This window comes from Calidris pugnax, unplaced genomic scaffold (assembly GCF_001431845.1).
Source record: "Calidris pugnax isolate Ruff unplaced genomic scaffold, ASM143184v1 scaffold18, whole genome shotgun sequence".
Lineage (NCBI taxonomy): Eukaryota > Metazoa > Chordata > Aves > Charadriiformes > Scolopacidae > Calidris > Calidris pugnax.
Window position 1 is genome coordinate 17044014 of NW_015090812.1, and position 18267 is coordinate 17062280.

Below are 18267 nucleotides of genomic sequence, written 5' to 3' on the forward strand. Positions count from 1 at the left end.
CAAGTTGCATACATGGGCTTGGTTACACAGGTCTTGACTTGCCCCTCTCCCTTATTTTCTCTTACATCTCGGTTTCAGAGGCACTTACACTTAACTGCAGTTACTTGCACAATTAGAACATGAGTCAAGTAGGCTACACAGAAGAACGTTTTCCTTTAAGATATAGACAGATAAGTACTGCTATTGAAAGAGAAAAGGAGGCTTGTGATTTATTGTAAACAAACAACAGCAATGAAAGTGAAGGTTCTGTACAACAAACTGCACTATTAAACATGTTTTCCAGTTGTTTGAGATAGCCTATGTCATTTTGGATTCAACCTAGTAGCAATTACAGTCAGATTTTTCCACCAAGAACATGACCACTTCACCTTTGAGTGTAATAACTTGTGAAGGGAGGACATATCAACTTAGAGATAATAATTAGCATAGTAATTCTTAAACTAAAAAGCTGATGATGTTTACAAAACAGTATACTCTTAACCCAAGCTGCATACTATTACATATGGTATGGAGAAATGACTTTGTTCATCCTGTACTTCAGTTTAATCCTTCAAGGAATGCATTTAATACAGGATACCTAAAGCAATTAACAATCTTTCAAATATTTAAATAAAGCTTGTCCTTGTTGCCCATGCTGAAAGCTAATTTAAAGAGCCAGGATTTAGAAGTATATGGATGACGGGCATTAAAATCACTAAGGATTTAACTATATTTCCTAAAGCATTTATAAATTAAACATTAACAGATAAGTATTCTTGAACATAGTATTAAGGTGGTTTTTGGACATCTAATTCTGCGTAACTGTGAACAGAGACATAAATCTGAGAACAGCAGGGATGCAGAAGGTGCTACAGTGGTCATGCCACGTACAATGCCTGTATCAGATGGTGGTTATTTACTCATGGCTTGAGATTTAACAATGATTCATAGATGCTACTAGAGAGAAAAATAGTAACACTACAGCTCACTTATGTTCCACCTCATTCCTAACTGTCACTATCTCAGAGGCTCCCATTTAAGCAACATTTCATGATCCTGGACAGTCCTGCTTCTGTCCTACAGTTCAGGTCTAGCTCTGGCTTACATGCTTCCTGCAATAGTTCAAGAGGATTTAAGTGGAAGTCTGTAGCTAAATTTGGAGGGACAGTAAAAAGTCAAGACTTTATCCCCAATTATTACTTGTTTCACATGTCATACAGCAGATTCCTAAACTATGCAAGCTGGGTTTTTTTGGTTTTTTTTTAAACTTAAGACATTTCTGCTGACAGTATTTTTAAAAATTAGCTTCAGCTCTCATAAAATAGCTTAGTCCGCAATCTCCTTACTTTTCAGTTTTTGTTACAGCTTAATTTGGGTTAAAGGTTTCAACTGAAGTACAGTAATTTACAGTTTTTGAAACGGATGTTGATATTGCTGCTAGACTATATGCATGATTTTAAGAAATAACATATTCCAAAATTCTTGGCTCCCAGCATGGTTCACTGTATAAGGACTTAATTAAAAAATGTTGAACTACTTAAACATTCAAGAAGTAAGCATGAGGTAACAAGGTGTAAACATAATCTGATTTAAGTCTCATATTACAAGCTGTCAGTTCTAGAATAAAATTCTAATTTTTCCACAGTTTAAAAATTATTAATGTGCAAATTCTGCCATGCCAAAGTATTAGTAAACTTCAGTCTCACAGTTCAGTTTATTCACAACAGCAGCTTGGACTCGGACACGTTATTTGCAGTAGTGGTGGTTCGTCAGAAAACTACGTAGGATAAAAATCTTTTGCAGGTATTTCACAAGTGAGCGATGATTTTCACAGAATCGTAAGATGCTCCATCAGTTGACGCGGTGGCACAGTGAATGCTTTCATCCTGTTCAAGATCTGACAAAGTGCACAGAACAGTCACGCATGCAGGGTTTTGTGTTTCCTTAGCGCAGCAATGGAACACTGGAAATGCTTCTGGCCTCTGCCCCATCGTTCGGTGGCACGTTCATTTTTTGAGAAGCCCTGTCATAAGGTCCTGACTGAAGGGCAAGAGATAAAGAGGCATTCATGAAATCTGAGCAAAGAAGTGTCTCTAAAAAACGCTGCAGATTGTTTTTATCAAACGTGGTGGGCCACCTCTAGTGGCTGGCACCAATATTATCTTCTGCTGGTGAAAAGGCTAAGAATCATTTGTATGGGAAATCTTCTTCCAGAGTAAAGTTTTTAAGTTATTGAGTATTAAAGAATGCTCCATTTCCATCTGATTTGCTGTGACTTTAAGGGCAATACACAAGTACAGTTGTTTTTCTAGTTCTTCATGGATATCAGAAGGAGCACCACGAAGCAGATAGTCTTTAAGTAGCTGACAGGCTTTCGCCAAGTTTGGCTGAATTACTTCTGTGGTACATCTCATTTTGCTTTGGTCACACAGAGTTCTACAATCTGTACCATAAATACAGTCCAAATCTGATTCACACTGACGATCTTTAATTATTTCCTTCAAATTTGTTTCTGGCACAATTTTTTTCATGTCCATCATTTTCAAATCATATTTATCATTATATCCCAAGTTTTTGGCACTTGTATCACACATAAGAAAGTTTCCATAAGGTCCATGGAAAATATCTTCCACAAATTCTAAAAGCCCTATAGCTATTTTTGCCTTTCTTGGCCACGATGGAGTAAACCATTGGTCCATGCTCCTTCTGAAGCCAGAGGGAATGAAAAGTTCTATGATCCATGGAAGGCTGATTCCATAGAGAGAGGTATATTCAACTCTTTCTGTCACGTAGAGATCCCCACAAAATCCCATCAACTTGGGTGTATGTTCTTTATCCTGCAAGATCACCATTAGGAGAAACTCATCCAGCTGCAGAAGCGCCCATGCAGATTTCGCCTCTGGCAAAGAAACTCTACCATCTTTGTTTCCGTCAGCAAAAGACAGGATGAGATTAACCAGTTCTGAAAGATTTCCTTGTTCACCCAATTTTGCCTAAAAACAAACGAACAACAAGAAAGATAAAGTATGATTTCATCAACTACTACCAATCCAGCCATCATTCTACCTCCTGTTACTCTCCTCCTATGGATAGTGCCATTAGGGTATGTTAAGTTTAGCTTTCATTGGCTATAGAGTTATAGGCCTTGCTACCAGACACCTGAAGAGCTTCAGTTTTGTTCTGTTTTCCAAGGCACTAAGATCTTCTGAAAGTACTAGTATGTGGAAATCAAATGTTTGGATCAGGTTTAGTTTTCACCTGATTAAACCTTACAGGCGTACAGAAATTACAGTATCAGCTACATTTTGGCCAACTATAAAAAGTACCAAGACACATTGGGTACAAATCCCATTCAATAAGTCTACTGAAATGCTTAATTTTGTTATTTGATATAACAACCTCCATTGTCTCAATGGAGAGAAAGAAGCCATTGCTGGAATTCGAACTGTTGTATTTTCAACTACCAACATACGTAGAAAGTCACATGAGCTTCTCCCAAATTCTCCTAAAAACTCCTCTAAAACACCTGTTGCTCAGCCATTCTTAGAGACAAAGCTACTGTAATGCATGACAACTGTCATCAGCTTTACATAATTATCTTCTATGTGTGCACATATGCTCACTCGGCTAGAACAGCATTATTTCCATCACTGCAGACATAAGAGCTATGACAATGGCAAGAAAATTTTAAGAAAGAAAACTCAAAATCAGTATTGACGCAGCATCGAAGTGATGACTCTATATTATGAGAATTCTGGGGTACCATTCAGTCAACAGAAATAAGTATCGCATTAATATAACACCGAAAGAACTGGGAGAAGCATGGCTGGTCCTTCTGGCTGGAGACATTCCAGCTGGTCAGTTAACATAGTCACTCTTGCCAAGCATGAACAGTTTCCAAATTGTGCTTCAGTCTTTGTACCTGGTTACAATAGCCCCAAAATAAGCAAAAGATATATTTTTACCATATTTTCTATACAAATACAAGTGGAAGCTGTAGATATGCAAGATGCATACCTGCTTGCATCTGCTAAAAAGCAAGGAAAAAACCTGATAATTAGTTAAACTTCAAGATAAGCACCTCTGGGAAAAAACATCTTTGTGCTGACTGTTTTTCTGACATACTCTTGAACAAGGCTCATACAATAGGACATTCTCTCCAGCTGCAGGAAAATAAGCCTTTCTATCAAAGTAGAATAAATAAGCATACACTTACTTTAAAAAGACCATACACCATTTCTTTGAATTTCTCAACAGTGGTTCCTCTTGTTGGTTTATCAAACAGGACTATTTCCTTCCTTGGTTCTGGGTCAGTACCAAAATCAGGTTGGGCAGCTTCTTCCATCTGGCATTTTATAACACCTTGGAGGTTTCCCCAGATTCCTAAATACATCTGTGCAGGTGAAGAGGGGAAAAGCTAAGAAACACTGTAGAAGCCCATCATCTAAAGACCACCTTGTACCCCAACCACTGCTTCAAGAGTCAAGTGACAACACAGATTAGAAAACAGAGTCCCGAGTACAGAGAGCACATTCAAACAACGGCAAGTTCAAACAATACACTACTGCAGGTATCTGAGAGACACTACAGTGTCAAAACACAAAAGAGAGCTTGATAAGCAGTATATTGGCATTACTACCATCTTTGCACGGGTTGTTAAGAGGCTGCTGCTTCTATCTGGGAAGCAGGAAAGCAGAGAATTAGTATGCTGTTAAAATGTGGAAGAAACCATGTATTTTATATACATGTTTATAAAATAGTAATATACCCCTCTACATAGAGGAATAATATGTAATGTTATATTAGATATTCCTACATAGAGGAATAATATGTAATGTTATATACAGGTATATTATATACAGGTGCATATTGTATATAGTATACCTAGATATTCTCTCTATATAGGTATATGATATACAATATAGATAAACATGCTCTGCATGTCACAGCAAATAGAGTTTGAAATACTCCGTATCAAACAGGTACTGCTTACTGATCCTAAAGTCTACTTCATGGTCTAAAGAATAACATTTCAGTGCGAAATAATAAATGAGGTTAGATGAGCAAAGCCTTACCTGGTTATTGGGCTTTGTTGACAAACACTTCCCAAAATACAATGTTTCTTTAGCACAAAGGCTGCTACATGCTGACCCATCAATAACTCCAGTCTTATATTTATCACACTGAAACAAATAGGAAGAAAAATACTGAACAAATTGCCCAAGAGAGGAGGCAACAACTGTATCTCTCTGAGCACCTGGCCCTTGAACACAAAATATAAGAAAACAATTTTAATAACCCTATACCAAAACAATGTTTAGAAACATAAATAGTTTTGTCTGTAATTGAAGACGTAATCTTACTTCAACATGATGAAATATCAGAATTTGATTAATTTACATATGGCACTGACTGAACCATCTGTGGAATTCGTCAGGACAAACACTTAAGAAAGCTATGTTAAATATACTCACTATTATTTTCCTACAGTCATGTCCTCTGCATAGTTCTGTGTAGGTGGAGTACTGAACATACATAACCCAGCTGCCAATAAATACTACTAACCAAGAGATGAAGAGATACTTCATCCGCATATATGAGAAACGCACCTAAAGGAAACAAGAGAGTAATATTTCAGTGCGAAATAATAAAATGAGGTTAGATGAGCAAAGCCTTACCTGGTTATGGGGCTTTGAAGAATAACATTTCAGTGCGAAATAATAAATGAGGTTAGATGAGCAAAGCCTTACCTGGTTATGGGGCTTTGTTGACAAACACTTTCCAAAATACAATGTTTCTTTAGCACAAAGGCTGCTACATGCTGACCCATCAATAACTCCAGTCTTATATTTATCACACTGAAACAAATAGGAAGAAAAATACTGAACAAATTGCCCAAGAGAGGAGGCAACAACTGTATCTCTCTGAGCACCTGGCCCTTGAACACAAAATATAAGAAAACAATTTTAATAACCCTATACCAAAACAATGTTTAGAAACATAAATAGTTTTGTCTGTAATTGAAGACGTAATCTTACTTCAACATGATGAAATATCAGAATTTGATTAATTTACATATGGCACTGACTGAACCATCTGTGGAATTCGTCAGGACAAACACTTAAGAAAGCTATGTTAAATATACTCACTATTATTTTCCTACAGTCATGTCCTCTGCATAGTTCTGTGTAGGTGGAGTACTGAACATACATAACCCAGCTGCCAATAAATACTACTAACCAAGAGATGAAGAGATACTTCATCCGCATATATGAGAAACGCACCTAAAGGAAACAAAGAGAAAATATCTTCTGTAATTCATTACTAGTCATAATCATAGAAACAAACATGATTTACTATTTCACCTTTAAGAATTTGACTTCCAAGGTGATAAAATAAGCAGACTGCATTACATGGAACATTTACTTCCTTCAGTGAGCAAAACTGACAGGGGAAGTCAGTTTGACTTATACAGGTGGAGGAAAATTAAGATAGAAATAAAAAAATTAAGATGCGTCAGACCCTCACAGGGCAAGCCAGGCTGCAAGAACAAGTCTGATCAAAATCGTAACTGTCAAAGCTCAACTACCCCCATTTTTCTCTAAAACCAGTTACTTATGGTCCAATCCTGGTAAACCAAATCCAACAGACCAGCAATCTGGTCAAAAAATCATCTGTGTTAATGTATAAATATGCAAGACAGATATACAGTGAGCAGGCTGGGTATCAGGGATAGGTTCCACGTCTTCCACTCCTTCCTTGAAATGACACCATTTAATTATGCAAGTAAAATTCCTCTATACTAGCCTCACCTTCAGTGGTCTCTCTCATAACTGCATGCAAGGCTTTCCTGTTGTTTCTGTGGCCTCACATTTACATTTTTCACTAGGGACAGAGGAAAAAAGTATTTATAAATTAAGAACTGAGGGAGAGCTAAGTGCCTTGAAAGGGAGGCGGCACATTTTGATCTTTTTCTTTTTTTTTTTTTCCCCCTCCTCCAAGTCTGGTGTGCTAACAGTTTGATTGTCATACTCAAATCAGGATTAGAAAAGAATTAGAAAGTCAGGATCAGCTTTAGCAACAGAATATAAGGAAAGTGCATGAGAGCAGCTGTATTGGGTCAGTATGAGATCCGTTTCTACTAGTATCCTGATCTTCAGCAACAGCTATAAATAGCTGCCATCGAAGACTGAGAACATAGAACATATATCCCAAATACGCTCTCATTTTTCTCTAGAAGAACCTGGTAAGGCAGATGTGATTTTCTATATTTAGTAAATCTCAAACCATTTATCATTCATGAACTTACCCAGCCTGCTTAAAATCCACATGATCTTTTAGCATCCAGGAACACCCTTTATCAATTAATTCTACAGGTCCACTATCCCTGGGGTGAGGGACTGGACTTTATTTTGCTTCAATCTGGTTAACATTAGCTTTGCTTGAGATCTCCTAGTTCATGTATTGGAAGAAATGAGTTATCAACTTCTGTCCACTCTCTCCACATCTGTCATGATTTTGTGAGTCTCCATCACACGTCTCCCTGCCATGTCATCTCTTTTCCAGATAGAGAGGTCCTAAACTTAGCTGTTCCTTGTATGGAAACCATTCCATGTGTTTGGAAAAGGTTCCAAGAAAGGCAGTAATGAGCAGTTTTGCCATCAGACATACAGACATATCAATATAACTAATCCATCTCACATATATTCATTTCAACCTATAAATCGTTGTGTCAGCACAACTGCAGGATAGTGCACCTTGGCAAAACCAGTAGAAATATTCTGAAGTAATTTTACTAAAACATTTTACACCTATTTGCCTCATTTTTAGGTTTTGTTCCTCCACTGCCAGTGCTACAAGTGAAGCCAGTTTAAAGATGACCATATACTGCAAGCAATTTTTTTAACCATTCATGTTTTAGATTGTGAGGAAAGCAAAATTAATATTCCTTTCTGTAATACACACAGCATATTGATGTACAAAAAAGTCACTTAAAAATCAAATCATTGTAATCACCCACAGTAAGCCGTGTTTGTAGAATCCTTGGTCTTCTCTAAACATCCATGATTAAGACTAAATACTAAGGCTTATCATTAAATAATATAACGGTTTTGTTTATGCTGTTTGAATGGTACATCAGAATTTTGAAAGCCTCACTGTGGCAGTGTAGATGTCTAGAAGTTCAATGAAACTACATGTCTTTTATATAAATATAAGAGGAACATGGAATAAAAATACCGAAACCAAAACACTTACTGAAATGAAAATTACTTTCACAGATTTGGGCCACTTATTAAAGTGAAGTGCTCAAGCCCCCTCTTATCTATATGTAACTAGAGAAGGAAAGGTAGGAGAGAGCTGTGCAGGAATATAGGATTGTCATGTCAGACTACATCAATGGTCTACCAATAAAGATGCTTTGAAGAAAATTTAAGAAAGAAAAAAGAAAAACCCATCAAGGAATTATCAATGCGGATTTAGAAACTAAGTAATCAAATATTTCATCACAAGTTCTTTTAAAATAGAAAGACTACAATAATTTATGAGTACTTATATGATGAACAACCAGCATGTATTACACCCTTTTCCTCTTGGAAGAAATAATCCAAGAAACGATTCCAACACCCAAAAGGTGATTGCAATCCATACAGCTGCAGTCCTGCCATGGGCCTCAGCTCTGCATCCCTATTCCTTCACACACATTCACTTGACTTGATCTTAAAACTACCTAGTTAAAAGAAGAGAGAGATACAACTAATTGCCTTTATTTTGGTGATAAATCTTGACCAGGTACTTCCTTCAACCAGTTCTTCTTAGTATGGGGAAGCTTGGGAACATTCTAAGACAGGAATGATTTCTGTTATTTTCCTCAGAGCCACAAAGACCTTAGTTGGCGTAACATGTAATTTCCTCTAAAGCGTGATGGATGACCAGGTACTTCCTTCAACCAGTTCTTCTTTTATGCCATTTCATTGGGAACATTCTAAGACAGGAATGATTTCTGTTATTTTCCTCAGAGCCACAAAGACCTTAGTTGGCGTAACATGTAATTTCCTCTAAAGCGTGATGTCCACAATATGGACGCAAACTGGATGGAGTACAAAAGACAACCAACAATAATGCTGTGTGGTTTACAGCACATTTAGAAAGAGCTTAAAAAAAAAGTATGGGGAAGCTGGGGGTAGGACAGAACAGTAACGAAAACAAAACTGACAGCAAGGCTCTGGGGAGCATCAAGAAAAGAAATGCCATGCATAAGCCCTTCCCATTGAAAGAACACTATTAAAATGACAAAATTGCAAGACTTTTAGTGCAATATCCTAGCTTAAAAAAAGACAAAATACCACACCTACATGCTTCCAACATGAATACTCACAAACTTTCTTGCAAACCACACCACTTAGACTGATGAAAAGCAGTACAAGCCATCCTACATGCAAACCAGCAATAAGAGAGAACTGATACTTTACCAATGGGTTCAGAAATACTTCCCTCTCCACATCTCCTACAGAAGAGAACTGAAATCTTAGTTCAAGCTCAGGTGGACTCAACCTCATCTATTCTCTGTACTTAGTCACTTACAATTTTCACTTACTGGGTTTTTTCTTTCCAGTGCCCATCTCAAGCTGTTTGCTTAGCCAGTCTTAGTGTGCCCCTCTTGAACAACGCATTGTCTGCTATTTTTCCTTCCAGCTATTTCCAGTCTATTCCCATCTGATTCTGCAACACCAGCCTCAGTTCCAGTCTTCCATTCTCGAGTAAGCTTCCACCACTATTCAGTGCCTCATACACTCCTACAGTTTCTCCACAACAACTCTCCTACTTCAGAATCCTTTCCTGAACGACTGCCCATGTATAAAATGCGCTCATCATCCGCAAGTGTCCTTCTTCCACAGCTCTGGGAAGCCAGCAGAGGTGCTATGGCAAAGTACTAGGAGAGTGTCTCTCTCCCTGTTCTCACTTCCAGAACCAAAGGAAAGCTGTAAGCAGGACAGATGGATTCTTTGCATAGTTTAGTTCTTACACCCACACTACGTAACATAAACTAAAACAAAACCAAAGAGATCTATTCTGCTCCAGCAGATCTCTCCCAGGAAACCCAGGTTACCAGCTCTGAGACAGCTCTCCAGCAGAGGTCTCTGGAAACACAGTTTTGAACTGAGAGGAGAACCAAACCAGTAGATCAAAAACATTTAAGGTACTGGATTGAGGGATCTCCTGATCTGGATCAGTTGTGAGCATACAAACAGATTTTCCTCAGTCCGTCTACAGAACATAACATACTTTTTCTTTGCTACCTTCATACCTTCTGCTGGTTGAAGGACAGATGATACATAATAGTTTTAGCACTTACAAATAAGAACTACTATAGTATAGTCGTGCAGGTTCAATGTCTTCCGTAATAATTTACTTATTTTTATTTGTTCTTATACCACCTAAAAACTCATTGTTTCATAACCCAAAGGGGTTTTTGTCTTTTTTTTTTCTGGTTTCAACATAGTAATAATACCAAGGACTGCTCTGTAGTACAGTTCCTGAAATTATCTAACCAGGTGAGTCATTCATCTATTTTTACTTTAGCCTAAGGTTTCTGTAACTAGATACAGCATCAACAGAAAGAATTACCTTCTTTGAATTTGCAAGCACAACGATATAGAGATGTACAAAAGTTATTTGTAATTAAAGCATGGTATTTTTATAAAAATCACATAATAAGTAATAACTGATAACTATGCAATTAATGCATGTTCATTATTTACTTGTACTCATCTTTTTGTTGGGATTAAGTTTTAGTCAACAGAGCAAACAGCTGCCCAATATTTCCAGTTCTTTTCCTTGCCCAAATCTGCTGTCGGAGTTTACCACCACACAGCAGAGCGTAGAAGCAAACGCACTCGGGTCTCATACTCTGAGAATCATCCTCTTAGTGAAAAAACATTTTGACTGGAAGTTTCCAGTAGTCAAAAAAATAATGAGCTGGAGTAGCTAAGGGTGCACGCCCACTCCGCCACTTTAGTTGCACGTATAGTAAACGGAGCGTGGGGTCAGAGGAACATCTGGGACTACCCCAGCAAGGCTCCACAGAGCTCAGTGGTTAGCCCCCTTACAATTAAGAGCTAACTTAAGAAATTTTATTTTCTATCTAAATATATACCACCAGCATAGCGTTGTGAACCTAACTGAGACAAAGTTTTATCAGGTATTTTGTAAAAGTCAGTCCCAAACACAAGCATCACACACACACATCTCCAGCAACAAAACTCTCGAGCATCTAATCTGAAAAGGATGTTTCCAAACAGCTTATAATGCTCCACCTAAATTTGCTGTCAGCACAAAAAAAAAAAAAAAAAAAAAGGAATCTTGTTTGTCATTTCAGGTAAGTCCTCTTCCTACCCAACCTCCCACGCCCTATACTCAGCCTAGAGCTGCTGAAAGACACTATACAGAGCAAGAAAGAATGCTAGTTTTCTGTTCTGCATCCAGCACTTGGCCTACAGCAGCTGGAAAAGCTGACAGATGACATCCCTATACATAAAAGCTTTCTCCAGAAATGTGAGGGGACTTTGTGTTTTAGTTTTTCGCTTTTTTTTAAGTAAACAGCACTATAGTACAGTCATAATTTAAGAATTCAGTAGCGAAGCTGGGTGCTTTCTCGATCATCTCACTTAAATTTTCAAGTGTTTTTCATTTATGAAGTTTAATTATGTCTTTTCACATTAACTTTCTTGAATCCTACCAGAAGTCGTCTCATATCATGACATAACCTCTGCACATTCTTGAAGGAAACATTTTCCCTGTAAGTCCCATTCCTCTGATAAGTCTTGGTATTATTTCTTTCAGTCTAGAGAAGAGGAGGCTGAGGGGAGACCTTATCGCTCACTACAACTCCCTGAAAGGAGGGTGTAGAGAGGTGGGGGTCGGTCTCCCCTCCCAAGTCACAGGCGACAGGACAAGAGGAAATGGCCTCAAGTTGCACCAGGGGAGGTTCAGGTTGGATATTAAGAAAAATTTCTTCACGGGAAGGGTTATCAGGCATTGGAATGCGCTGCCCAGGGAAGTGGTTGAGGCACCATCCCTGGAGATATTCAAAAAACGGATTGACATGGTGCTCAGGGATATGGTTTAGTATTGGTGTGTGTGTTTTGTTTGGTTTTTTGTTGGGTTTTTTGGTTTGGTTTTTTTTTTTTAATGGTTGGATTAGATGATCTTAAAGGTACCTTCCAACCTAAGCAATTCTGTAATTCTGTAAATAAAAGCACCAGTTAAAAATAAGCTAAAAAAAAAATGTTTCAAATCCAAGCTGAATAATTTAATTAATTTAAAACACTTCAGTTCATGGCTTTCTCCTTTTAGCCACAAAAGGGCAGGCTGCAACACAAGGGCAGGTCTGACTATGCAAATCAGAAGGGTGGGGGGGGGTGTCAAGTTAACACAAAGTGTATTCAATTATAGCATTTCCCTTTTTTCCCCCCCTCTTCAAACCCACCATCTATAAACAAACTGCATCCAGAATATCTATTCTTGCGATATAAAAGAACCTACCATACATCCAAATAATGCTAAAATTCTGTGCCAAAGAAACACATGCATGAATGCCAACACTTATAATCATACGAATAAAGGTTCAATGTTAGATTGACTTGGCTTCTTTGGGACAGGCTATAGGGGACCTATTCAGATGCTCCAAGTTCCAGTTTACCCCATATTGCATTCTACAACGTATTCCAAGTATTTCTTTTAAGTTCTGTTATCCAAGTTGGAAGACAAAGAACATTAAGGGGAAATACATTTTTTTGCTATAAAAAAATAATCTAATCAAGGCAGAAGCTAGCAAGATACTTCATTTATTCTGATAAGCACCAAGCCTTCTGGGAACTTTAAGTGCTTTTTCTTAAATGCAAATTTTAGTTTTATTTCTCCAAAGAAAAGTATGATTTGCCAGAAACTATCACAATTTGAAATACATTCCATATTTTGATACCCAACACCATGCACAAAAACAATCCATGACAAAAACTGCATCAGTATGGAGTTTCTGGGTATGTTTATTTCAACATATCAGCATGTTTTCCAGGGCTTTCTAGCTCACAGAAGCCAAACCTGGATCTCTAACTTCATCACACACTTTCAGAGATTCGAAGTAACACGAGAACTTCTTTTATTATATGAAATTCTACCCACAAACAAGAAGGATACCAAACATAATGGCAGGCAGTTTTCAGTGATTCAAGCAACATCTGTGCGAGACAGAAGCTCATAAAACTTTAAAAAAAAATACATGGGTTGCAGATTATTATGAACAAGCAACCACAAGAAGGACACAAATGTCATTTGCAGATACTAAATGCAAATATATGAAGGATTAGTGTTCCACAGCTGCAGTCAGTCTGGAAAATAAGCTTGCAGAGAACAGGATGCTTGCGGCAGAGTTTGAATAGGAAAGATAAAAAAAGTATTTGCTTTTTTCAATTTGAATTTTGTTTTCAGAAGTGAACCTTTCCAAACCATTTATTTACCTAGACCTTAACAAAATATTGCAGAACACCTACAGGGAGAACTAAAAATTATTTTATCACATCCTCATTTCTTCAGACAATTCTGACAATGGTCTTCCTAAAGCCTGTCATAAGACTCTTCTCTACAAAATGACTTCTATTAATATGATTACTGAAAATTATAAAAAATAAATAAAGTTTCTTCAGTATTTCCCCACACATACATAAGAGGAAGCTCCTGTAATCGCAAGTTATAGCAAGCAAGTGCTAATAATTATCTTTCATCTATTTGAAAGATAAGACATGGTGATTTCCTTTAGAGACGGGGTTTTTGTTGGTTGTGGGGTTTTTTTAAACTATTTCTAGTAACACTAAAATTGCAGAACATAAATAATATAGCACCCAAAACTACTGGTAAAATCTGAGAAAGATCAATAGAAATAAATCTGACAAGTTAAGGCAAAGCTGTTTTATGTGTTTTCTGCTTAAGAACCAGAGCTTCTGGGACAACAAACCCTCTTAATTCCTCAGAATTTCTTGCTGACTCCTTCTATGAAGCTTTATAATACTAAACTTTAAACCGAAGTGCTATTTAATGCAATTTTGTATTAAATGCACACAGAGACCAGCAGTGGCCTGCAGGCCCCAGGACCACTGCAGAGTATTGACCATATTCATAGCACAGAACAGAACACATTATATATGGGTTTATCCAAATTTGTCCTCCTTCTCAGGCAGAAAGAAAATGCGTTTGGGACTGAAAATCCTCCCCAAATGCCATCTGACTACATCATATACTTGGCAGGAAGTTCCAGAGAAGCTAGATTTATTTTGGGTCTCAGCACCGTGCCAATGCAGTCGTGTAGCTTTTGACTTGCAAGAGACTCACATCCTGCCAGTTCAGAGCATGGACAAGAGCATGTCTCTGCTTACAGAAGATCACAAGGTTCCACTCTCCAATTCAAAAGGAATTGCTTTTCTAATGAAGACCTCCTTATCACGTTCAGCAAAAGGCCCAAGCATTATTTGGTTTCTTTCCATATACTCCCCCTATCAAACTTCCGTTTCCTCCCCAGAATGGGTCTGTAGACACACCGAGTGCACTTCATCTTGGAAGTGCCAGAACTGATGTGCGTGTGCTGTACTAATGCAGCAGGAACACGGATGTACAAAGCCTGGTTAGGTCTCACGTGCACTAATGCACCCTGACCTATTGCACATGTGCTATGCAGATTGTTTGAACACATTTCTGAGCAAGAAGCCCCAGACAGAGGGTAGGGAGCAATATGTACAGAGATTAGGGAGCAATGCATATAGACAGACCTCATTTGGAATCATGGCAAACTGCTATGAAACATTTTTTAATAACAACATATTCAGGGTGACAAAAAGACTGAGAGTTCCAGAATTATCAAAAAGGAAAGAGCGTTCAAAACAAGAAAACACAATTTCTCCTTTCCATTCCACTCTTCCATCAAGACTTTTAAATATGAGCCAGGGAACGCAAGAATGAAGGAAAGCACTTGTAATGCTTAAAAGAATATTACAGAGTTGACTTCTTCCATCACTTGTATATTCTACTAAGTCATGTGCATTGAATAATAATTAGACATTCATCCCCTGGAACAGAACTGGAAAACCACTTCTGGCACAACTCAAGCCTGGATGCACTCCAAAGCATATGGAGAGTAGCAGATCAGAATGCAACATAACTTGCCAGGTTTTTTGCTAAGTGTAACCATAAAAATGTTTTAAATAAAGAGTATAGACTATGAAAGTGTTTCTTTGTTTAATAGTACAGAGAACGTAACTCTGCAAGGTCTTCCACATAACCATACTGCACTAATCTTCTCCAAGTCTGAGTTGCTCACCCCATTTGATTTATTTACTAGCAACAGAAAAGAACAGATTTTAAAAAAAAAAAAAAAGTAGGTTGATCATATTAGAAATCCCGTTTTATTCTCTGTTCAAGTTGGTTCGTGGATCACAGGATGCATTTCAGGTAGGCTGACGTGACGCCTGAAAATATTAGCCCCCACTGTCTTGGATGCCATGTGCTGGGCACATTCACACTTGAAAGAGCGGGCAGTGCATGCTCAAGATTATGCTAGTGCCTTGAATTTGTACACCAAGCAATCAGACTGAGTAAACAACATTGACATATTTTGAAATAAAATACGATAATGACCAAGATGGAAAACTGGATTAAAATCTTAAAGGAAAGAGACGACATAAGGAGTTTCTGTTATGCAGGGCTTTAAAACATGTTTATTCTTCCACCCTTCAAATACAGTCTCTTTTACAATACTGAGATCCATGGGACATCTTTAAAGAGTCTGTAAACTTGTTTCAGAATCTCTAGAGGCCAGAAAGCTTCCAGGCACACACATGTTCTTTACATTACTTTTGTCATGCACAAACCTGCTGGCTTGCCCTCAGCCCCATGATACAATTGCTAACTACAGCTATCAGAAAGAATTTCAGGACAATGACTCCCAAATTTGCGACACTTACCTCTCCTTGTAAAACATAAATCAAATCCCAACAGTGTTAATCACACAAATGTAAAAGCCTATAAATACAATTACTTTTTTTTTTTTGGGTGGTATTTAGTAGTGTTTAAAAGTTTGTCAGGTCTGAGGGTTTTTTGTTGTTTCATTTGTTTTGCTGTTGTTACATGATTTGCAGTCTAGATGGGAAATGGAAGATTCTGTATTTCAGAATTACTGTTTTGTGACAAAACTTTAACCTTGTCTCCGTGGGTCTCTAACTGCTAGGTTTTGGGCTCAGGTAAGATATCTAAAAGTTCACCCTGCTCCTTTTACATGAACTGATTCTGGCTAAGAAGGATGTGCTGCCGAGTAAGATCATCAACTGAAAACCTATGCATCTAGCATTTTGAATAAAAGCTAAAGAACACATAAAATAATACTAGTAGAATATTTGCCATAGAGTACCAGTTGCAAACCAACTCATAGCATCCTGCTCCTATTACAGCAGGAAAGCTAGAGCAGGTATTAAGCTCTGCCTCACGGAACCTGATGTTCTATCAACTCACTTCTCGACACAGTTTGCAAAAAGTCTGGAACACCAGCCAACAAGATTTGAAAGTCACTCAGCAATACCTTCCATCGTACAACCATCTCCCCTGGTGTGCTACTTGAAATCCTGCATATAGCAATACTACACAAATCTTCCCATCTTGCTCGTAGCTACATCTCTGTGAGTTAAAAGTCTAGTATTTACTTAGCGAGCACTGGCCTCCTTGAAGACTAATCTCAATAAAGCACTCTAGGAGTTAAACCATGACTGCAGTTGTTACATACCACTAGTAACATGTAGTGACAAGAAAAGCCAATATATTGATAGCTTGCTGCCATTCTATGGATGCATCAAATATCAACATACGTTCACTAACACAGAAAAATATGTACAAGCTACTATTAGATCTTCTAAAACAAATCTGTAGAATATTGAAATGTAGCTTCCAATATAAGAAAGCGCAGTCAGAACTATTTTTTTTAATGTTATAGAAACATTTCACTTCTTTGGCTTTTCTAATAAATGATCTTGCTGTCTTCTTGTTTCTCAGATTTTAAAACAGGTGCCTTAAAGTAAATGTTGAGAAGAAGAACGGAGAAAAATGTTATCAGACATCACAACGATCAGAGAGACTTATCATCAAGGCAAGCCATTTGAAGAATCCTAATTTGAAAGGTAGCATACAGATTATTAACTCATTTTTATTTGTATCAGAGGCCTTCTCTTATGGGAATCCAAATGCTATACAAGTGTCTACTTCAGTAAATAGATTAAGAGCAATCTTTTCTGGTCTAAAAATCAAGTGATACTGACCCAGATTTGCAGATACGTACCATAAAACAAACACTAAAGAGTTAAGATTATACTATATATGTGCACTTTTAAAATGCTACATCCCATTTCAGGTACTTCCAAGAAGATAATAACATCAGAAAAGGTCCAGATGAGGAGGAATTAAAACATCTGAGACTTTAAAACGCATCAGGATGAAGTTTACTTTTTTTTAGTCCAATGATCATAAAGCATTTAATAAGGTATCAACAGATGATATAAGCAGGATATATAAGAAAAGGAAATACTATATTTACCCCCTTGAACTCAACAAATGCTTGGTTTGGTTACAATTTAACTAAAATATAATGGAACAGATAAAAAACGAACCCCAGGGCAAACCCCTCGATGTACAGCAAGGTTACAAGCGACTAACATTTCACAGTAGAACTCCCTGCTACATGGCAATTACAGCACTTTCACCCGAAACATCCTTACACAGACAGCTTAAGTAATACAAACGTCTACCTGCGTATGTCAATACAAAAGCGCGCCTACGAGCGCCCACAGAAACGCACGGAGCAACCAGCTACTGGACAGCAAAAGTGCCCGACGCTCATAAGACACATGAAAAAAAAATTAGTCTCCTCATGCATGTCCCAGCCCATCGTCGGGCGGGACGGATGCCCCTAACACCGGCGATCGGTGTAACGGAGGGACCTGCGGAGAGAAGCCCGAGGGCTCCCCGGGGCCCTGGCAGCGCGGCGGGGGCAGCTGCCCCCCTCGCAGTCCCCCGTGAGCCGGGGGGGCCGAGGCAGCCGGCGGAGGGGGCCACCGCGTAACAGGTCCTGCCGGCGAGCAGCGCGGGCCGCGCGGGGAGGGCGCTCGGCGGAGCTCGCCGCACCCGGGAGGCGGCAAGGGAGGCCCGATCCGGCCGGCCGGCGGGGCAGGAACAGGGACCGCGGCCCCCCCGCCCCTC

General features: G+C 38.4%; 1 protein-coding gene across 4 annotated transcripts; it reads right to left on the bottom strand.

Moving 5' to 3' along the window:
• Positions 1–181: 181 nt before the first annotated feature.
• FAM69A (family with sequence similarity 69 member A) lies at positions 182–17903 on the bottom strand. Of its 4 annotated transcripts, XM_014939173.1 has the most exons (6): positions 17817–17903; positions 6264–6864; positions 5454–5588; positions 5055–5162; positions 4196–4372; positions 182–2972 (listed from the first exon to the last, which is right to left on the bottom strand). In XM_014939173.1, the coding sequence occupies exons 3-6, from the start codon at positions 5571–5573 to the stop codon at positions 2160–2162; spliced, it is 1218 nt and encodes a 405-aa protein (XP_014794659.1). In that variant the 5' UTR covers positions 5574–5588; positions 6264–6864; positions 17817–17903; the 3' UTR covers positions 182–2159. The 4 variants fall into 4 exon arrangements, with proteins under 4 accessions (XP_014794659.1, XP_014794662.1, XP_014794658.1 ...); XM_014939176.1 differs by lacking the exons at positions 5055–5162; positions 5454–5588; positions 17817–17903 and adding exons at positions 5730–5837; positions 6129–6263 and having other exon boundaries at positions 6792–8434; XM_014939172.1 differs by lacking the exon at positions 17817–17903 and having other exon boundaries at positions 6264–8434.
• Between the last annotated feature and the right edge of the window lie 364 nt (positions 17904–18267).

Bases quoted from the DNA above. Each gene is read 5' to 3' on its own strand.
- FAM69A (XM_014939173.1), bottom strand. From the start codon at position 5,573: ATGCGGATGAAGTATCTCTTCATCTCTTGGTTAGTAGTATTTATTGGC. The intron at 5,163-5,453 runs GTGAGTATATTT...TATTTGTTTCAG, and splicing joins ATGACTGTAGGAAAATAATA to TGTGATAAATATAAGACTGG. The intron at 2,973-4,195 runs GTAAGTGTATGC...GTTTGTTTTTAG, and splicing joins TGGTGTATGGTCTTTTTAAA to GCAAAATTGGGTGAACAAGG.